We start from the raw sequence: 22945 nt of genomic DNA, 5'->3' as shown, positions 1-22945 counted from the left end.
TGCTTATCCCCTCCCGGTGCAGACGGTGGGTCGAGGGGACCAGCGCAAATGCTGCAGGCCCGGATGCGCTGTCTACACCGGCTGTCTCTCACCTTTTACCCATCCCTGTTGCTCGTCATGTGTTTCTATGGCGCATTAAGAGTTTTCATGTGCTCTGCGCTGGGGTCATTTTTTTTGTCTGTTCTCAAACTGATCTCCCTGTTGGAGCTCAGTCTGGGGGTGTTCATGTTTCTCCTCATCTTTCCTGATGTTGTGCATTTTCTGCTGTTCGGTTCCGGGTCGCTGCTCTAGCGGCTGACCGGCCAGCTACCTAGCCTGACCCGTCTCCCCAATGTGATGTTTGTGTATTGTATGTACGGTTGGAAAGCTCAGTATCCTAATTGCCCCTTGAAAATAAATACAGTGTTCTGAATCTGAATCTGAAAAGATTACAGAAGACGACTCTGTTCAGTAAATATTACGCTCATGCTGTCACCAAATACCAAAGGTAGGTAAAACTCTGGTTGTTGCAGCCATCCAGTATGACATGCTTTGTACTGTTCTGCTGCAGTTTGTGACACCTGGTTGATGAGTTGTGAAGGACGATGAAACAAACACTTCACTCAATGTTTGTCTTCTAAACTGGATGTAATTTGGGCAGCCGATAGTTTTTCTTAATCTATCCCAGCTGCAAATAGGAACACAACAAATAAATAACTTTACCCACTTGGATCCTTATCATTCAAGATTGTGAAAAGATTCTCTACTCAGAGAATACTGGTGATTTTAGATGAGAGAGATGATTTGGAAGATGATGAAGGGGAAGAGTTTTCACAACTCGAGGCCTTTTGTCTTCACTGTACAGGACAGAGAAGACAGGAAGGGAGGGAGAAGTGAGGAGAATAACACACAGGAAATGGTCTTGGGCAGACTCAAACCAGGCCCTGGAGTCACGACTCTAACCTTCAGTGCATGGGTCACCTGCTCAGCCAGGTAAGCTACAGCAGTCAGCAGTGTGTGAGTTAATTTGAAGACAATGATGACTATAAGTCAGGTAAAAAAAATACTATCATCAACCAACAAGGGGAAAACAGTGAGCTTGAATGGCCAAGCTTTGACCAAGGGTGGCTCACTCCTCGGTCTTCTTGCCCAAGGAGTGAACCACCCTGCATGGCTATCAATGTGGTGCAACCAAGGCCATCATACAGTACAGGCCATCCAAGCTGATTTTAACTTTTCCTCCCAGATACCACCTTAGAAATCATCTAGATTAGGATATGTTGGCTGTTCTAGATCCAATCACAACAAACAGAGAGCTGCTGTGTGTCCAAGGTGAACAGGAAGAATATATACATGCATAAAGTCAATAAAGTCAGAAGGTTTGCTTTAGACTGTGCTGCAGTTTATCATCAAAGACTGACAAACAGGCACCATGCTGCCAACAAATGGCATCAAGTCTGACTTTTTTTGTTCTTTTTTTTTAATCAAGATTAAATTTTATAGCAACCACAGCAGAGATGACCAGGGAAGGTGTGCTTGAGGGGATATAGCTACAACAGCTGGTTTCAGACTGAAGATGAACTGAGGTGCTGCACCCAAGTCTGCAGGTTCAGGGAGGGACAAACATCTGCTGCAACCAGATTGGAGTGAGAGGAGAGAGCAGGCCAACAACAACAAAGAAACAACAAACACACTGTGGAAGACCGAAGCAGAGTTTAGTTTAAAGTGGAACTAAGGATGTTTCTCTGGCTGCCAGGATTCACTGAGTAATTCAAATGCTTTCTTTAATGCAGGACCCACCATGCATGTAAAAGCAAGTGTTTCACCAACATTTGTGACTAAAATAGACCTGCAGTAGAAATGTATCTAGGAGCATGCATGTGAATATAAAGTATCACAACATCAGGCACATGCAGCCTAAGTGTTTAAACAAAGACTGATAACATAACAGCAGCAGTGATGATCAGTTTATGGTGAATCCAGCGTCTCGAGTTCTGGAGGCATCAAAGAGGTCACAGTTGTATTGGAGAAATCCCAAAACTTTACAAATTCATACAAAGAGAGAAAGCCTGGTGAAATAAATTACTGACACAGTTGGATGTTAAAAGTAAAGACATGAGTACAAATGTACTCACAGAGCTTTGTTGGAGGCTTTGACCACTGGCAGCAGCCTCAGAAGAGCCTCCTCTGAAGCAGAGTATTTCTTCAGGTCAAACACATCCAGATCTTCTTCTGATGACAGTAAGATGAAGACCAGAGCTGACCACTGAGCAGGAGACAGTTTATCTGTGGAGAGACTTCCTGATCTCAGGGACTGTTGGATCTCCTCCACTAGAGAACGATCATTAAGTTCATTCAGACAGTGGAACAGATTGATGCTTTTCTCTGCAGACAGATTCTCACTGAGCTTCTTCTTGATGTACTGAACTGTTTTCTTATTGGTCAGTGAGCTACTTCCTGTCTGTGTCAGCAGACCTCGTAGGAGAGTCTGATTGGTCTGCAGTGAAAGACCCAGGAGGAAGCGGAGGAACAAGTCCAGGTGTCCATTTGGACTCTGTAAGGCCTTGTTCACAGCAATCAGGTGGAGAGATGGTTTAAACCACCAGGAGGTTGTTTGTTGTTGTTCCAGCAGATTGAGTCCAGAGTTGATGAAGGTCAGATGGACATGAAGAGCAGCCAGAAACTCCTGAACACTCAGATGGATGAAGCAGAACACCTTGTCCTGGTACAGTCCTCTCTCCTCTTTAAAGATCTGTGTGAACACTCCTGAGTACACTGAGGCTGCTCTGATATCGATGCCACACTCTGTCAGGTCTGATTCATAGAAGATCAGGTTTCCTTTCTGCAGCTGATCAAAAGCCAGTTTTCCCAGAGACTCCATCATCTTCCTGCTCTCTGGACTCCAGTGTGGATCTGTCTCAGCTCCTCCATCATACTTGACCTTCTTCACTTTGGCCTGAACCACCAGGAAGTGGATGTACATCTCAGTCAGGGTGTTGGGCAGCTGTCCTCCCTCTCTGGTTTCCAGCACATCCTCCAGAACTGTAGCAGTGATCCAGCAGAAGACTGGGATGTGACACATGATGTGGAGGCTTCGTGATGTCTTGATGTGGGAGATGATCCTGCTGGCCTGCTCCTCATCTCTGAATCTCTTCCTGAAGTACTCCTCCTTCTGTGGGTCAGTGAACCCTCTGACCTCTGTCACCATGCCAACACAGTCAGGAGGGATCTGATTGGCTGCTGCAGGTCGTGTGGTTATCCAGAGGCGAGCAGAGGGAAGCAGTTTCCCCCTGATGAGGTTTATCAGCAGCACATCCACTGAGGTGGACTTTCTAGGGTCAGTTAGGATTGTAGTTTTGTGGAAGTCCAGAGGAAGTCGACACTCATCCAGACCATCAAAGATGAACACAACCTGGAAGTCTTCAAAGCTGCAGATTCCTGCTTCTTTGGTTTCAGTAAAGAAGTGATGAACAAGTCCCACCAAGCTGAACTTTTCCTCTTTCAGCACATTCAGCTCTCTGAAAGTGAATGGAAATATGAACTGGATGTCCTGGTTGGCTTTGTCTTCAGCCCAGTCCAGGCTGTATTTCTGTGTTAAGACTGTTTTCCCAATGCCAGCCACTCCCTTTGTCAGCACTGTTCTGATTGGTTCATCTCTTCCAGGTGAGGCTTTAAAGATGTCTTCTTGTCTGATGGTTGTTTCTGGTCTGTCTGGTTTCCTGGATGCTGTTTCAATCTGTCTGACCTCATGTTCATCATTGACCTCTGCAGTCCCTCCCTCTGTGATGTAGAGCTCTGTGTAGATCTGATTCAGAAGGGTTGGGTTTCCTGCTTTAGCGATGCCCTCAAACACACACTGGAACTTCGTCTTCAGGGTGGATTTAAGGTTACGATGACAAACTGCAGCTTGAAGCTCTGAATGAGAAGAAAAATAAACACTCAATTCCAAAAAGAACTAATCTTTAAAACATGTTGCTCCATCTTCCATCTCTGGAAAATGTTCATTTATCCAGCAGCTTAAATCTTTAGATAAATCCTCTTACTGCTCTGCAGACGGTCAGCCAGCTCCTCCTGCTTCATTCTCCTCAGGAAGTCCACTGTGATCTTCACAAACGCATCTCTGCTGCTGCTCCTCTGACTCTCTAAGCATTCTGGGTAATCTGGACTCAGAACCTTCTGGATCTTCTTCAGCTCGTTCTTCACAAAAGTGATGATGTTGTCCTCCAGCAGCTGGAACAGAATATTTATGAATGAGCCAATCAGACTGAAATCATGGAGCCAAACATCAGATCCATGTTGGACACACTGACGATCCACTGGTCTACAAAGAGCAGCATGGAGATGACTGTGAACAGAACAGATGTAACAGTAGTTGTTGTACATGTACAGACCATAAATATGGAGTCCAGCTGTGTTTGATGCTGCTGGGCAGACTGACCACTGGGAACCTCTGAGCTCTGCTGGTCCACTCTGTGGAGGAACCATGAAGGATTAGATCAACACAGGATAAAGATCCAGGAGTGTCTGCTCAAATAACTTCATCTGAATCAAGTCTGTCAAGTTTTAAACTCTCAGATTGTGAACATATCAGTAATTTTCAGTCTGTTTTCATGGACGTCCTTTCAGTGGTGATGTCAGGGATGATTTTGAAGAAGCTCATCAAACTGAACCATCAGCAGATCACTGCTCCAAAACCAGAACATGATCCGAGTCTCCCTCCACCACCAGAACACCAGCTTTACTAACGTGGTAGATCAGTGTAGTACAGATCAATAACTGATGAGTCATTTGATCAAAATCACTGAGTGCTTCACGTCTGACCCTCTGATGCTTCTGTAGACATTTTGCATATTTAATGAATGTCTGACAGTTTTACATTCATTCTATGAACACAGTGGAAATGTTGTGTTATAGTCTCCATGTTGTTTCCAGCATCATAAATTCTTAAGTTCAGAAAATTAGATTCTTTCTTCACAGCTGAAAAACAACAACATTTATTCTCTATTGAAATCTGCATCGTCCACTCCAAAGGTCACAATCTGAAGGTAACATCTGGTTTTGTTCCCTGTGGTTAACTCTGAGCATCAGTATGGTGGGATTTATCCACTACATCCACACCACTGTGGTTCAGTGTTGTCCTGATGGAGTAACAGCAGCCAGTATGATCCAGGCTTTAGCTGCTGGGTCTCTGTGTGACCTCTCAGACTGTTTAACAGATCAGACACAAAGAGAATCAGAGCAGCTCTGTTCTTTAAAGACAAACATGAACCCACTCAGGTCACACTTTCCCCACAGATATGAGCATCACTGTCCTCAAACAGCAAATGACCAAGTCGAACATTTGGATCTTTTCTCTTTCATTGTTTTCTTTTTAATGAATCTTTGTAACAATCTGAGGATGTTTCAGGTCATATTTATCCAGGAAACACAAACATGTAAAGGAGTCATCACAGCTCTCTGACCTCGTTGCTCCAGGTTCACCACTGAAGAGTGGAGGTCGATCTTTGGACCGGTCACTCCTCACAGACGGACAGCTGGACCCTGCAGACTGTGACCTCTGACCTCTGCAGACACAAACATGATTGAAGCAGCTGTGATCACACAGACTGCAGATAATGCAGCTGTTTCCTGTCAGTAACATCCTCTTAGATTAGAGTTCAGCTTTTTACAGGAAAACTGGACAAAACAGATTTTTGTTACAAACTCATTTTCATTTCCTCTCAGCTCACAAACACAGTCAGACAATCAACCAGAGTCAACACTGATTATAATGTCAGTGCAGAATTATTTCTGTTACTCAGTGAGTTCAGCTCTCTGACCTCGTTGCTCCAGGTTCACCACTGAAGCCTGGATTTAGATCTTTGGACCGGTCACTCCTCACAGACGGACAGCTGGACCCTGCAGACTCTGCTCTGTCCTCCTCTTCCTCCATCATCATCTTCAGTCAGTCTGAGAGGTAAACCACAAACACTCAGTGAGTTCACATTAACAGGAGGAACTGAGTTACAGTCGCTGACCTCTGACCTGTCATGTGACCATGAAACCAGGTCAATATGTCTGTAGGTTCAGTCATCCAGGTCATGTGATCTAAGGAGCTTGGAGAGAAAAGAGACGTCTTTAAGTTTCTGGAAGACGTTTCATCTGAGAAGCTTCTTCAGCTCTAAAACCAAACGGTGGAGAGTCCCAGATATTTAAACCTGAGAGGGAAAGAAAGCATGTCGCTGACCCACCACTGATGTTATTTCAAGGAGGAAACTGAGAGCCTTTGCACCAGGAGCACAAACATCAGCTCCAGCAATGATCCACTGATGTGTTTTTATTCCATGTATGAATGTTGTTATTGACAGAGATGACGTTTGTGTGTCAGTGATGCAGTGACTGTTGTTGTTACCTGTACAGGCTGGTTAGACTCTATGAAACAGATCATACAGATCTCTGCATGTTAGAAGAGACTATTAAAGGTCATGAATGAGACAAAGGCAGGGAGGCGTCCTTTACAGCTAAACAGCAGAGTGAGAGAACAGCCAGCACCTCTACATTTATCACATTATACAGCACATGTATGATACTGACAGGGATGAGAAGAATTTAGTGATTCTGATCCCATCATTGATATTACTTATTGATTCTCAGTAGCTCTGCTCTGACAGTCACCACCATCACTGAGCAGCATATCAAAGACATTTGTGCACATTAACTGCATGTTGTGGCTCAAATGTTTGTGCATGTTGGAGGCATTTCCTCTTTGTTGTGATCAGTGTTGGTCATTACTCAAAACAGTCATTATTACACATATTACACAGAACACTTTAATTAAAAGTAATGGAGTACGTTACTTCATTACTCCTCATAACATTACTTTGATGTTAAAATGAACAAATGAGCATGTAACAACATAAAGCTGAGGTACAGCCCCACACACCAACACAGATCCTGATGAGGTCACGTGATGTTTCTCTGAGTGTTTATGAACACAAATCAAAGATGAAACAGCACAAAGACACTTCAAAGTGATTCTACTGTAGAAACATGAACAGGTAGAAACCTGCAGCCTGACTGCTCATCACTTTGTTACCTGTTCAAGTTCAGCAGCAGCAGCTCACTTTATCACGGTGCTGGTCTGGGGTCAGTGTTTACTCAGCTTTAACTCACTCTGGGTTCTTGGCTAGCTTAGCGTTAGCTTAGTGTTAGCTTAGCGTTAGCTTAGTGTTAGCTTAGCGTTAGCTTAGTGTTAGCTTAGTGTTAGCATGCTGTGTGCTAGCTTAGCGTCAGAGCTCTGCAGGTGTCTCGTGTGTAAACATTAATCACAGTGACAGTAAAGGAGGTAAAGGGCTGTGACGTCATCACGTACGCTGCGTCCTCTGTGGGCTCTGACTGAACTCAAAGTACAAACTACAAGTACACAAACACGAACGTAGCTCAGAGTGGCGGACACACTCGGCCTCGTTGGTCCAGCTGTGAGTCCGTTACCGTGAACTATGGAGCGGCAGATTTGTGCTGAACTAAGCTGCACACAGCTGATGTTAGCCAGGAAACATTACACACTGACTTTAATGGAGAGACCGGAAATACAAACACACACAGTTTGTTGTGTGAAGAAATCAAACACGAGCTGAACAAACAGTAAAGTTCCTAAAGACAAACTGTTAAAGGAGGAAACAAAGCAAACTTACAGTTTCTTCACACACCAACAACAAGCTCCACTCCACGAAGTTCAGGGCCCTGTTTCAGGAAGCCGGTTTAGTGGAAAAACTGAGTAAGTATACCCTGAGTTAACGAAAACTCTGGGTTTTCGGTTTCACAAAGCGAGTTCAGCTGCAGCCTGAGTGAGTCACTATGACGACACACGCCGTGAAGCTAACCTGCCCCCTAGCAGGTTTACCACAACTAACCCTGACTGTCTCCGCCCCTTTGTCGGAAACCTGACAGTAGGAAGTCTCAGACATGGCGTGTCCCTTCCTTGAAGAGCCGGTAGATATCGAAGCCCAAATTCTCCGCAGAGCTCTCCGCCGGAAGAGAGTGATTCGAGCGCGTCTGGACATCTTATCATTACCTGATGATTTCCTGTGCGAACGTTACCGTTTCTCAGCACAATCTCTAAGTTATTTGGATAACATCCTCAGGCCATATATTACGCATGTGACACATCGCGGACATGCTCTCAGTTCTGTACATATTATTTGTATTGCACTTCGGTTTTTTGCAAACGGGAGCTTTCTGTATAATATTGGTGACGCTGAGCACGTTTCCAAGGCTACCGTCTGTCGGGCAGTCAGGAATGTTACAGTTGCACTGAAACGTCTCCTGTACTCGTCTGTGGTGTTCCCCGGTCATAGACCCACAAGATTGCAGGTATCAGGATGAACAAAACTTAATTTATGATGTGGTGATACTTGAACTACTACTTAAATTTTACATTTATTTTCAGGGTTCCCAGGCGTGATTGGCTGTATAGATGGTACTCACATTCCAATTATTGCTCCTTCAGCATTAATGTACAGGTACATAGTTCCCTGTAGCATTTCAAACTAACAAATTATTTCATCATAGTAATGGATGCTAATTTGTGTTCTCTGCACTGTGAAGATCATATGTGATGCTGCCAACATTATCACAAATGTGGAAGCCAAGTGGCCAGGCTCTGTCCATGACTCACAAATATTCCGTGAATGTACACTGAGCACAAAATTTGGACATGGTGAGTTGAGAATACTTTAAAATATATAAAGACCAATTGCTTCAGGGACATTTGAACTGAAGTGTATCCTTCTGTCTTAGGAGAGTTCACTGGCTACTTGCTTGGTGATAGGGGGTATCCATGTTTACCCTATTTGCTTACCCCTTACCCTGACCCTGAACCGGGCCCACAGCAGCGATATAATCTGGCTAATTGCAGGACAAGAGCCAGAGTTGAAATGACTATCGGAATGCTTAAGGCCCGGTTCCAGTGCCTGCAAAGACTCAGGGTCACCCCAGAAAGGGCATGTGACATTATTGTGGCATGTGTGATTCTTCACAACATTGCCACAATTAGAGGAGAACACTGTCCTTCTGAACCAAACATCAGCAGTGATCCAAACCATGAACATCCTGACCCTCCCACGGACATACAAGATGGAAGAGCAGTCAGAGACACCATATGTCACAATCATTTCCTTTGACCCATCACCTCAACATGTTGAAAGAAGAATAAACAGATTTTTTGTTCAACTGGCTTTATTGGTCGCCTGTATTTCCTGTACACAAAGTATTAAAAGATGTAAACCTCATAAAGTGTCTCTGTTGCTTCCTCCTCTGTAACAGCTGTCAATGTTTCTTCATTATTTTCCTGTAGTAAAGAAATAGACAACATTGCTGTTCTACTGTAAACTCATATAATCTGTGGAGTATTACTCACAACTGCATGTTGGTCTGGCTCAACAGGAGGCTGCACCAGATGCAGTACACCATCACCATCAACTGATAGAATATGAGGTTTATACAGGTCACTTATGACTTACAAGGGACCAAATGGCAATTAACAAACATACCAATCACCTTACACTTCATTGTCATTATGCTCTCAAAGACAACCAAGACTGAGGCAAGGCAAAATCAGTAGGGAAATTACTTCACTACAAAATAATCCATTATGGTAAAGAGTTTATCAAATGAATGAGTAGCACTGCGAAGGTGACTGTGAAGAAAGGATGTATGCACATCATGTATTATTTTGAATTTACCCCCTATGTAGGCACTTGTGTCTTGCGGGGTTATTGACTCAGAGGATGTCCCCGCAGAGATGCCTTCGGCCACAGGGCGCCCACTGTTTTGGCTGAGGGCCAACTGCTCAGCCTCTGTGAGTGGTGGTGGAGGAGGACCCCCACCTGTTTTTCGGGCCTCCGCTTTTTTTCTGTTGGCTATAACGGGTCACATTTGAGCATACAGAGTAAGCAAATATGTACTTGTAATGTGCTCAGATAATTTCAATAAGTGCTTACAGACAGAAAATTAATGTAACCTCTAACTGCAATTGATTTACATCGGACAAACAGACCAAGCACTATGGCTCATAATACAATTACACCTTACCTGTTTGGACTATATTTTTATATTTCATTTTTACTTGCTGCCAGGCACGTTTGGGGCCTGTTGGGTTGCACCTGCGCTCACATCACGTCACAAAATAAAATGTATAAAATGACAAATAAGATAACATATGATAAAATAACGTGTTAAATGGGTGGAAATCCCTAGATCAATGTTTAAATTAACACTCACGCATTGACTCTGTCGGCTTTGTTTTGCCATGCATGCTCACTTTCTTTTGCAGCTGTCGCTGTGTTACTTTTTTCCGCGGAATTTGCATGTTATCGGCATATGCTGCCATCAGCATTTCGGCCTCAAGCGCTGTAAAATACATTGACCGCGCCTTCTTTCCCTCCGTCTCCATGGTGACTCGCTTAATCTGTGCTCCGCTTATCAGGGCTTTATGTATCCTCGTCCGCGCGCTTCACTTGGGGTTAAAGCAACTCCGCCTTGATTGAACTAATTGTTATCAGCCTTTCTGAAACGGAATATTCCGAGTTGGACAGTTCGGGGTTACTCAACCGTGAGTGTCGTTTTTCACTCTGAGTTTTCCAAACCGGCTTCCTGAAACAGGGCCCAGGAAGTGAAATTAAACTTTGAGCAGGAAGGAAACACCCAAAGAGACGTTTGAGGACAATCAGGAGCATTGGAACACTGTGCTGCGTTCAGGTGCACCTGGGAAACTCCAAACCTCTGGCAGGCTGTTATTTATTTCTGCTGGTTTTCCTGTTTGAAGCACAAACATCCGTCATCAATTTGTTGTTTTTCTTCCTGCAGCGTTTAAATGTTTCAGCACTGAACTGATGTTTCTTCAAAGCTGATTTCAACCTGTTGAAGTCATGAATGAAAGTGCAGACTGAGAGTGGATCACATGATGTTTGAGGTGTGTCATGTGACATGTTCAGTGTTGTCACACATGTCTAGATTGTCCCTGATATCATAACTGCTCAAACACTGATGATTATATTTGAAGAATTATTCCTGATGGCAGCAAAGTTTGAATGGAGCTCTCTGTCTGTGCTGATTTGTCGCCCTCTGGAGGTCAAAGCACAAACTGCATGATGTCACTGTAACCACCACAGTGACAGGAAGTGTTTTTATGACTGAAACACCGAAATGATGCTAACGGCTGTCGTTAGGCTCACTGACAGCAGTGCTGATGTGTTCATGTCAAACACTGGCTCAGGTCAGACTCCTTCATCCTTCTCCAGCGTGAGGCCGCCCTCAGACCCACAGGAGCTCTGACCTTTGACCTCCTGACCCTAACCATTTTTTCTTGTTGCATCTTTAAATGCAAATCCATCCAAACTGTAGCCGAGCAAAAGAAGCTGGAAGCTGTTCTATGAATGATGTTGTTGAAGGAGCTTGGAAAGAAAAGCGTCTGGACTTCTTTAAGTTGCTTGAAGATGGACATGGACGTCTTAACGCCCACTCACATCCTGGGACATTTGATCACAGGAAATCACATGATAGCGTGGGGCTAGATCTCACAATGGGTTCACCCAAGACCTTGGCTGATTGAGACCCACACCCGTTTTCACGGAGGAGGAGGAGTTTCACATGCTGAACATGTGACAGCCTGGTTTAAAGGGACCAAAAGTAACTGGACACCTGATTCAGTTCAGGTTTATTCATCCGCTCCAAACCACAGCAGCAGTCACCTCCAGGGAACCAGCTGATCCATGTAACTGGGGACAGACCACAGCCCAGAGCACTGGTTCATGATGTGTTTGTGGACTGTAGGTTGTTTGGATAGAGATGAGATGTACTCAGCAGTCTGTCTCTAATGTTTAATGAAATGTTCTGAAGATGATAATAACTTGTGATTTTCTTTTGAATGAATCTTTAATCGTGTTGTAGGGCCTCTGACTCTCATGAAGATTTTCACATCAATGTGCTTTTCACAAAGATATTAACAATGAAAATGACGTGCAGCCCTGAAATACTCATGCGTTAACTCAGCGGTTCCCAACCCCCGGGTCACGGACCGGTCCGTGAGTCGTTTGGTACCGGGCCGTGAGAGTCGAGGCTCGGTGTGAAATTGATGGTTGATAGGTTTGTAGCATAAACCTGTTCGCTGGATCGTTCAATCCAGCTACACAGCAAAGCAAGACACGAGTAGTTCTTTATGTTTCTCGTGCACGGGAGAGAACTGGACCAATGCCGTTCCTTCGCTTGACCACAGTCGCTCTCGTCCGTTCCCTCGTAACACTGCTCTTTTATTGAGGTTACATGAATATACATAGGTTCATTAACATACACGTGAACAAAGGTACCAGTCTGTATGTTATGTAGGTGTGTGTGTGTGTGTGTGTGTGTGTGTGTGTGTGTGTGTGTGTGTGTGTGTGTGTGTGTGTGTGTGTGACCCCATAAACGACTTCCCTAAACCTGCTGGTCTGGAAGTCCAGCAGTTCATCTAAACAAAAGGCACTTAGACTAAAACAGACATCCCACCACAAAACAATAAGAAGGTAGCACCTCTCCCATGATCCCAGGACGTGGGTGTGAATGCCAGAACACTCTGGAGTCACACAAAGTCTTTAAAGACTACTATCATTACACAATTGGTTCTACACCTCTGAGCATATATGGTTAGATATTCCCCAATAACAATGACAATGATAAAATATAAATCCAACAATGGTTTTCAGGGTTTTTATCCTTAACTTCGTTTCCCTGGGTCTTTTCCCGTGTTGTAGTCGTGTGTCTTATTTTGAAAGAAATGTTTACGCGTTACCATAGCGACCAGAGAGCATTAAGGGTGCAGACAGGTGCATCCAACAACATTTTATTTTCCCTTATTTGATTTATGGACCTAACTGTATGAACTGGACTTTGGCTTTAATGCTGCTCCTCTTCATCATTGCTGTGTTGCATTTCCATCATTCTGCTGCTGGATTCACTGCAGGCTTTAACAAACACTCCTTTGGGTCCAGGCCCAGCCACGTGTTTGTAAGCTGCTGTGCTCCTCACAAATAAAGCCTGAAGCAGCTCAGACTGTTAGAAGCAGCACTGAGCCCTGTTACAGTTATAGTGTTAGAGCAGCGGCTGCAGCCTACAGCATTTAAACTAGCTGACAGTAAACACATCAGTCCAGATGTTACCACATTACTTTGTGATGCTGAGAGTTAAAGGAGACTGGCTGATTAAAATCCCATTCCTTACATCACCGTCCTCTGCTCTGACTGGTTTCGTTTAATCACAATCAGAATACTTTTTTGATCCCCAGGGGAAATTATTTAGGTTACAGTGCTGCAGCACAAACAGGAACAAAGACACAACACACTAAGTAAGAAATAGCACAACATACACAATATATACATGCATACATATGAGTCACTTATAAGTAACATGTGAGTGCTGGGGTCTATGACAGCAGGCAGGTCTGTATTTATGTCCAGGCTGACATGAACAGCTAGTAGTTCAGGGTTCAACACTCAGGAAAGTGTGTGACCTTCCACACTGACAGAAGATGCTAAACATGACTTTAAACTGTTGTTTGTTAAAGCCTCACAGATCTGAGAGCAGGGCTCAGTGGGTACATGAGCCTTTATACATGAAGGCTTTCTGTTTCCAGGAGAGGAAACATGTGATCCAGCTGTGTTTGGTCACATGGATCTGCTCTGCATGGATCACCTGACTAAAACATGTTGTTATTATTGTTCTTACAGTCTTAAATCGGTACATCAGGCGGGTCACATGACACCCGGGGGTGACAGCAGCATCTTTCCTCTTTAGAAAGCTGCTCTCTGTCCCAGGAGCTGTTGTCACAGTAACAGCAGGAACAGGAAGTCACACGCTCTCTGCTCTGTGATTGGCTGCTTCTTATCTCAGCTTCCTGCAGAGGGTGGAGGTCTGCTGATGACGCACAACAACAGAAGTGTGACTTTCACTTCCTGTTTATTGCTGTTGTTCTTAAAGCTCTCAGGCGATGCTGCAGCGCCCCCTGCTGACACAAACTCCTCCCTCTGTCTCAGAGGTCACAGGTCAGCCTGCTGCAGAGGGTCTGCCTGTTCATGGACTTCCTGTTACAGAGACGGGTCTCAGCGTCAACACTGGTTTCTGATTGGGTCAGCATGTGCAGGTGACATGGTGTTGGTGTCACCACTACAGACAGCTCAGGTTCAACTGGTTCTTCTTTGATTTGCTTCTATAGCACAAAGGTTGACACCAGTCTGGTCCAGTTAGCATCTGAATCCATAAACGTGTGAGCTCGTCCCACCAGAGGACGTCAGCATCATGGGGATAATGTCTACAGAAGGAAAACACAGGGACAGTTGGGTTTGCTGCACATCTGGAACACACAGTTAGCTCAGATATGTTCATGTCGCTAACACCAATACAGTGACTGAGTGCTCTATAGCAGCTAATGCTAACAACTGTAACACTGCTGTTTGTCATGGTTTTCAGACCAAATGATAACAAAACGTTGGGAAAAGTGAAATATTGGAACATGAAATCATAAATTATTACATTTAAACAACAATAATACAGCTAAATTTCCCCTGTTGGCTCATAAGCTGCTCACCTGGATGCTACATCAGTGCAGTCCTCTCTGAACATTAGATAATCAACACACACACACACTTATTGTTGAGAGGCTGACTTCACTAAACTCACAGAAACTCTTAAGAAGCTCCTCAAATGATGACTTTGGAGTTTTGTGTTACTGTCAGTGTATAAAAGCTAGAAAAGGAAGAAAAGCAGGAGAAATGATCAAAGTGCTGCTGTGTGCAGGAAGAACTACAACATGTTAGTGAGAAACACAAACAGGGTGTGAAACACACTCCAGAGGAAACGCTGTGTGCAGGCTGTCTGTGACTTCCTGTATCTCTGCCACAGACTGGGACAGACACCAGTGAAACCAGTCACTGTGGTCATGTGCTTGTAGCCAGCAGCCTGTGATGTGAGGCTGCTTGAGTCAGTCGTCTGCTTCCACCATGTAAACCTTGGTGTCTCCTACATGCACAGATGTTTCCTGCAGACTGTGCTGCTCCAGCTGTCACACAGATGTTGAATCAGCAACATCTGCTGTCACGTCCTCCCTGGTCCCACAGATAACAGGCTGCATACAAGAGGCTCACCTCTGCTACCTGCTGCTCCACTCCCCATCGCTGTTTTGGCCACGCCTCCCGTTGGTCAGCAGGTAAAGGTGAAGCCTGGGACATGGAAGCCTTCACAGCAGAGCTTCATGGGCCTGTCCAGCAGCAGGCTGAGGAGAGAAAGGTGACAGAGTTCGCTGTTACAAACAGTTTCTCAGCTTTGATCTAAAAGAGCTTCTTTCCTGTTAAAGCAGCTGAGAGTGAGCACATGTTCTCCCCCTGAGGTTCTCATGACAGAGGAAGAACTCACAGCTGAGGAGGACCAGGATCTCCATCCACTCACAGTCCCTGCAAACAAAACCACCATTTGAACTTTAACATTTGTTGTCAGTTCTTGTGTCACTCAGCACATCTCAGCTGTTCCTCTGAGTTTCTTCTGAAAGTCTTCCTGTGATTGGCTGTTCACAGACACATGACTACATGAATCAGCTCCACATGTTCTCAGCAGCAACATCTGGGCAGCTGTGACAGGTTAAAGACAACATGTTTCTAAGTGCAATTAGAAGAAGAAGCCAGTAAAGACGCGTCTGTGATGCAAAGCAACAGAAGAGCAATGTGAGCCACAGTAAGTGATGGAGGATGAACTGGTCCTGTCTCTGTTGGTGGGCTCGTATACTGGCAGGAAGGAAGCTTCTCTGGGATTTCTCCCTCAGCACCAGTGAAGCCTCTGTTTCTGTCACTATTGTCTCTTTGAACTGTGATTATTTTGTGCTTTCACAGCATTTTCCTGTTTCATGGTGTTTTAGAAGCAGCAGTGTGTGTGAGCTCTCAGGGCCACCGTCCATCCTGTGTACTTGTTGTTTGTAGTGTCACCAGTGCAGTGATGACCACAGGGTGGCGCTGTGCTGCATCACAGGCAGCCTGAGCTGGGCCTGTTCCATATAACATATATATCAGATGATGATATGAAACATCGTTTGTTTCATGGTGTAAAATATGTTACATGGTTGTGATGCTCACTGTAGTGTCTGTATTAAAGTTCTCTCTTTCTCTTATATTTAATATAACCACACTACGGACGCTCGTTAGCAACAACGCCGGTAAAACCATCGCGTGGCTCCGCCGTCCGCTTCTTTATTGTCCACATAAACCTTTCACAATAAAGCTCAAGATCCTATTGAGACTTTTCAAAATAAAACGAATCACACGAAAGAGCATGCAGAGAGTTTAGGGATGAAAAGCCAAAAAGAGCCGTCAGGGGGTAAAACATGAATGTTACAACAGGCTTTTCCCCGCAGCACGCCGTGTGATAAATACTCACAAAGACTCACAAACGTGTCGTTTCATGCGTCGGTCAAACACTCGACGCCCAGCTGGAAACACTTCAGGGAAGTTCATCTGCCCGAGATTCAGAAAATCGCCATAAACGCTCCATATTCACCTTTACATGGAATATAAAGGGAAAAGAAGAAACACAGTGCTGTGTCAGCGTTAGACATATAGATATATCCTTGCTTTTAATACATTTGAAGGTGGGTGGGAGAGGTGCTTCTCCGCGTAGTCTACGGTCTCTTTGGGATCGGTAAAGCTTTTCCTCACATCACCATGGGTCACTAACAGCTTTGCAGGGTATAGCAGTCTGTACCTGACGCCGGTCATCCCACGTAGTCTTCCTCTCATATTTGCAAATGCGGCTCTGCGTCTCCAACAGAGGGAGGGAAATCTGGGAGGATGTTTATTTTAAAAACCCTTATACATCAGGTTCTTGTTCTCTGCAGCTTTCAGCAGAATTTCCTCACCAATGTGGTAGTAGTGCAATCTCAAGATGATGGGCCGAGGAAGATGACTTTGTTTGGGACGCTGGCGATTCGCTCTATGTGCTCGATCGATGAGTGGCTTCTCCTCGAGAGATAGCGCCTCCGCCAACAGGTGTGAACCAACTCAGTCATCTTGGGTCCCTCTGTGCCTTCTGGTATTCCTGCAGTTCTTAAATTATTCCTCCTGGAGTGCCTCAAGAGCTCCACATCTCTCATCTAACTTCTTTACCTCCGCAGACAAACGCTCCACAGTGGCCTGGAGAGTGGCGATGGTGTCAGAGTGGTTCGAGGCACAGTCCTGCAGTTCAGTCAAAGTGTTATCATGCCTGGCCACGTCGCTTTTTATGTCCGAAATTGAGGGCTGGATGCTCTGGTTCAAGGATGATATCTCGCCTCCTATGGTGGTAGAAATCTCTAATATGCAAGTGTCCAGTGCTAGTTAGTTAGTTCTAGTTCTAGTGGTTAGTGGGGCTTTATTTGATGATTCTAGTGTGTGTTACATTGTTGTCATATTGTTGAGTCGCAGAGCTGTACAGTGTTACAGTTTCTGTAGAGTCTGGTATAAGGAACTCAGATCCCTCTGTGAATAATGTTCACTGAAACTGATCTGTAGTTAATGAACTAGTCAGGATTTACACTAGAGAATGTTTCTGCCATTACATGGCCTGTATTTGTAGAGCGCTTTACTCGTCCCTAAGGACCCCAAAGTGCTTTACACATCCAGTCATCCACCCATCACACACTCACACAAGTTCAGTTTTTCATTGATTATGGTCCCAAGATATTTATATGATTGTACTTGCTCTATTTTCTGACCTTTAATTAAAGTGACTCCGTGCCCATTTTGTTGTTTCCTAAAATCAACAACCATGTCTTTTGTTTTAGATATGTTCAGCTGGAGATAAGACTCCTCCCACCACTGAACAAAGTCATCAATGACTGGGCCGTGGTTAGTTTCACCCTCTTTCAGTAAGCTGACAATAACAGAGTCATCTGCATATTTAATAATGACCCTGTTTTCATGTCTGCCCTGACACATGTTTGTATAGAGAGTGAATAATAAGGGCGATAGGACGCAGCCTTGAGGAGAACCTGTGGAGGAGAACACTGGGTCAGACAGAACCCCATTTATTCTCACTCTTTGTGACCTGTCAGTTAGAAAATCTAAAATCCAGCCCAGCAGGTTTTTCCTGATTTCAAACTCTTCTAAAAGTCTCTTAATTAAAATATGGGGCTGTGTTGTATTAAAAGCCGAAGAAAAATCAATGAAAAGAAGTCTTGCAAAAGTCCCTTTACTCTCTACATGTTTAAGAATCAGATTTAGTAAAGTCAAAAGTGCGTCCTCCACTCCTCTGTTGGGCCTGTATGCAAACTGCATTGGATCCAGCTGACCTTCAGTCTCTTCATAATCACATTTCTGATGATTTTTTCAAAGACTTTCATGACAACTGAAGTGAGGCAACAGGCCTGAAGTCGTTTAGATTTAGGGACAGGAACCACGACTGCTTCTTTGCAAAGAGAGGGCACATGTTGTGTTTGCAAGGATTTGTTAAAAATAACCTGAAATATAGGACTGAGTTCATCAGCACAAGATTTAATTAGGCGGCCACTAATATTATCAGGACCTGGCTCTTGTTCACACTGACTGTATGAAAGGCCTTTTTAACATCGCTGAGTTCAATGATAAAGTGCTGAGTATCTCTCAGTTTCTGTTTCACTTCCCAAATATCCTCGCTGAAATCAGAAGAACTAAAACGAGCATAAAACATGTTTAAAGCATTTGAAAATCTCTGTCTGGATTAAAACATCTAAAATGACCTGACTGCTGCTCTGGGGGTTTTGAAACCCTGCTATGGTTTTCATACAAGTCCAGGCAGACCCAAAAGTTTTTGCAGCAAATTTGCTTTCAAGAAGGTTTTTGTCTGTTTTGCTTTCAAGATCTCGATTTTCATTTCCTTGGTAGCTGTCTGAAAATCGGTAACAGACCCTCTTTAAAGGCCTGTCTCTTTTTCCTTAAACAGGATTTGACACTTTTAGTGACCCATGGCTTATTGTTAGCGTAAATTTTAACGCGCTTACAGGGTATAATCATGTCTTTACAAAATACTGCACAGGAGCTAGTAACATCCACCAAAGCGTCGAGATCATCTCCACAAGACTGAAGACGGGGCTGTACGAAGTCACTTTATCTCTACAGGACTGTAAGCTGTCGTCTGTGAGGCGTGAGCGTGTTTGTTTGAACACAGTTCACGGTGGAGAACAGCTGCTGACATAATGTGGATCCCAAGATCCATAACTGGCCTACCTGGGGCTGAAAGTCTCCATAAATGCAGGCGTTTCGGCGGCTACACCGGCTTCCACGAGTGTGACGCTTATTTTGAGAAAATAATAGAATATAAATGTATTTTTATATTTCAATATCACAATAATCTTCCAATGTAGAACTACAAGTTAAAAAAGAAGTAACATAAATCAAATCCACTTCAGCTAAATACTTCTCATTTATTTCCATCTTACATGCTATGACTGCAGCCATTCCCACATCTCTGTGAATGGGACTCATGGACATGGATCAGTGGTTGTTGATCAATGGTCCTGAGAATCTGCATAATTAAGATGAAGGAACGGAGCTCCCAGCCCATCGTTCCTGCAGCTGCTTTCAGTCTTTATGCAAATGTCCTGTTTGTAAGACTGAAACCTGCAGCTGAGACTGAAGACGTCACCTGATGATGACGACACGTTTCTCCCACAAAACGCTGCGTCCAGATGAACAGAAGCAACAGACTCACTTTCCTGGATGATTGAGATGCATCAAGACTTCATTGTGTGTTACTTCTCATTCAGCACAGACACATTATTCCTGTTAGGTCATGTCAGCTGTCACTCAGTACAAGCACAACTGTGAACAACACAAACTTCTCTTCAATGTGTCACAGAAACACTAAGTGTGAGAGCCTGTATGACACACAGGACAGACTGTAAGCTCTGCTGGCTGCACAGCACTTTGTAGCAGTTTTCCAACATGTCCTCCACCCGTGATGTCAGTGGTGGGACCCCAGTCACAGCACTCAGCACCACCTCCTTTAAATGGATTTTATAGCAGTTCCTCCCGTTACTCGGTGCAACGCTTCTTAAATGTGTTTTTGCAGGATAAAACACAGCAGGTGGTGTAGAGAGGACGTCAGCTGACGGAGCAGAGGGAGGCAGACTGTGGATAAATGACAGAGTGAGAGGAGAGCAACCATGACAGAAGCACAGGTGTGGCAGATAGAAGTGGCTTTATAGACACTTATTGTCAGTCCTCGTGCATGCTGTGGAAATAAGTGTCTGTGTCATGAGGTGACATGTGAGCTTATCTTTGGTCAATAAAGCTGAACGACCAGTTTTCACTTTGCTTGTTACGCTTGTTTAGTGACGTCTGGGTTTCTGTGGAGCCCGAATTTTGATGAGTTCTGGTGAAATCATCTGAGATCATCTGAGCATCGGTGAAGAGTCAGCAGAGAAAGTGTGGGACAGAAGTTTGCTTTGGACACATGGACTGAAATCAAAAAGTAACAAACAGGATTTCCAATGGACAGTATGGAGAAGTGAAAGTACACAAAGGCTGTGCTGGAACACGTGTGTTACACTTTTTGACAGCTGAGAACAAAACACAATATTTTGCATCATCTCTGCAGTGTCTCTTCTTTCCTCTGCTGTTGTGCTTTTAGCTCCAAACTGTTTCAAATGGTTTGTCAGCAAGCTGACCTCTGACCTCTGCAGTACTAACTCCTGACCCGTACAAAGAGCGGGCGTTTCTGACCTTTGACCTGCAGCTGTATGTCTCTCAGTCTCAGTTCTTCTCTCCGTCACTGATGGAGCAGGTGTAGTTGCTGCTGACAGTCAGTCGTTTGTTTTCTCAGAGTGAGGCTGAAGTCTGAACTGTTCAGAGCATCAGGTCTCATCAACGTGCGCTGCTGTAACGCCGCTTTGTCCTCTGAGATCACCAGGTATGAAACCTGAGTGCTGACAGAGCAGCATGTTCCCCCTCATTCACCTCCACCACCACAGCCAAGGCATGCTGGGAAACTGAGGACACACAGACGGAGAACTGAAGTGTCTGCTGTGTGTTCATCTCAGAGTCCTCACAGGTGACACATTAGCTCCAGAACACCAAGCCAGGTGTTTGAAGCCTGACAGGGATTCTTCCCATCCAGAGGGAGGATTTAGCTGCACAACAATGAACATTAGTGTGTAGTTTAGAAACACAGACTGTGCCTGCACTGCATCTAGTGAAGAAAAGTGTTACTGCCAGAGAACGAGGCTCCTTTAAAGCAGCTGATATTAAGGTTGAAAAATCAACAATAAGCTGATGTAATCAACGTTTCACAAAATGGTCAGCAGCTAAAATCTGGAGCCGTTCTTTGGTGGTAATTAACAGTTTGTTCTTGTTAGCTAATTATGTCATTAAAGGTAGCAGCAGAAGCCTTGTGTTGAAAGCCCATTCACTCACACATTCACACAGTATGTGTGTGTCTGTGTTACACTGTGGACATCCCTTCTGTTGGAGCGCCATCTTGTGGCAGGTTTAAGAAATGTTCTTCTTGTAAATCCAAACTGATGCACCTCCATAGCAGACTGTGGAGGCTTTCAGTGACATGAAGACTTGATTTATACTGTCATATTCTCCTGTTACACAAAGCACAGCACGCTGAACATGGATGAACTGAAACTCCCAGCATCTGACTGAGGAAAAGCACAAATCATTCTCACACTGACTCCTGCTTGATTTTAGATTTGCTTTCAAATCCTCACACTTTCATATGAAGCACTAAATGGGCTCCAGACTCTTTATCTCAGCTTCCTGTCAAACACACTGCTGCTCACACCGAGGCTCAGTTTACTCCTCCAGCCTGGCTTAACCTGCTGTCTGTTAAAAACAGTCCCACACTCCTCTGTTTAATCCTTCTGATCAGACTCTTTGATTTTGTATTGTTTTTACCTGAAGTTGTGTTTTTGACATGGTTCTGTCTGTGAAATAAAGCTCACACACACACTGCTACAGTCCTTCATACACTTAGAAACGAAGCTGCTCCTTTCCTCAGTGCTGACACATAAAGAAGAGTTGGTTTTATATCCAACACGTCTCTGTTCCAGAAAACAGCTTCAGCAGCCTCTGAGTCTGAACTTGGAGTTGGTTATAAGCCACAGGCCTGTGTGCACAGCAATGAGGAAATATAATGCAGTAAGTGAAACATGGATGTGTGGAACAGATTATCCCAAAGGTTGATTCTGTTCATCTGGACGTTCTCAGTGAAACATTTGGTCTCTCGGTCAGGTGACTTCTTCAGTCTCAGCTGACTGCAGCTTTCCAAACCTTTGTCACTGGATCACTCACTTCATCTCCAACGTGTCCCTGACACAGACAGCTGGAGCCGTTACAGCAAAATCATTGATCATCGTTTTTAGAACATTAGCTGGTGTTGGTGGGCAGGCTAGCAGTGCTAATTGTTAGCACTAGTTCTGCTGCTCTCCCTTTGTCTCTGTTATTGTTGGTCTTTAGTGAACAATAGAAAGTGTCTTCATGAGACTGTTGCCTAATGTTCAAATGTAGATAACACCATCTGCACCAACCTGTTACACAGCACAACCCTCTGGTGTAGCTTTGCCCATACGGTAAAAAAATATATTTTAAAATAAATTTTAAAATATATTTTAAAATACATTTTGAAATATATTTATATATTTTGAAATGTATTTTAGCACATATATTTTTTGGCCATTTTTTGTATATTTTGAAATATATTAATAAAATATATTTCAAAATACAATTTAAATGTATTTAAAATCATTCAAAAAAATATAAATTTAACCCTTCATATATTTCTAAGAAAACACATTCACATGTAACATCTGAAAGAAATCTTTATTTGATGTTCAAAACATACATATAGCATATCAATCAAGCAAGGAATATTCATTTTATAAGTTTATTCTCATTACATACTTAAACATTCTAAAAGAAACACACACACATATACATATATGTGTGTATATATA

The 22945-nt window shown here is 43.9% G+C and overlaps 1 protein-coding gene across 5 annotated transcripts in view; it reads right to left on the bottom strand.

Moving 5' to 3' along the window:
• LOC146606847 (protein NLRC3-like) overlaps positions 1-22945 on the bottom strand; it is a 1106670-nt gene that overhangs the window by 42263 nt on the left and 1041462 nt on the right. For 2 of the 5 annotated variants that reach the window (XM_085349208.1, XM_085349213.1), the window contains exons 1-5: positions 5799-5917; positions 5442-5543; positions 4371-4449; positions 4023-4209; positions 2115-3894 (exon numbers count right to left, since the gene is read on the bottom strand). The exons of 1 other annotated variant lie outside the window; for it this stretch is intronic. In XM_085349208.1, the coding sequence (XP_085205334.1) occupies positions 2115-3894; positions 4023-4209; positions 4371-4449; positions 5442-5543; positions 5799-5917 (2267 nt within the window). Of the gene's footprint in view, positions 1-2114; positions 3895-4022; positions 4210-4370; positions 4450-5441; positions 5544-5798; positions 5918-22945 lie in introns of those variants that run through there. 2 more of the 5 variants (XM_085349218.1, XM_085349220.1) reach the window with 1 other exon arrangement.

Source organism: Diplotaxodon limnothrissa, unplaced genomic scaffold (genome assembly GCF_057381915.1).
Source record: "Diplotaxodon limnothrissa isolate DT_005_m unplaced genomic scaffold, D_limnothrissa_male_GT1.1 unmapped_scaffold_4, whole genome shotgun sequence".
Lineage (NCBI taxonomy): Eukaryota > Metazoa > Chordata > Actinopteri > Cichliformes > Cichlidae > Diplotaxodon > Diplotaxodon limnothrissa.
Note: the sequence above shows the minus strand (reverse complement) of the source record. Positions and strands in the feature narration are given on the sequence as shown.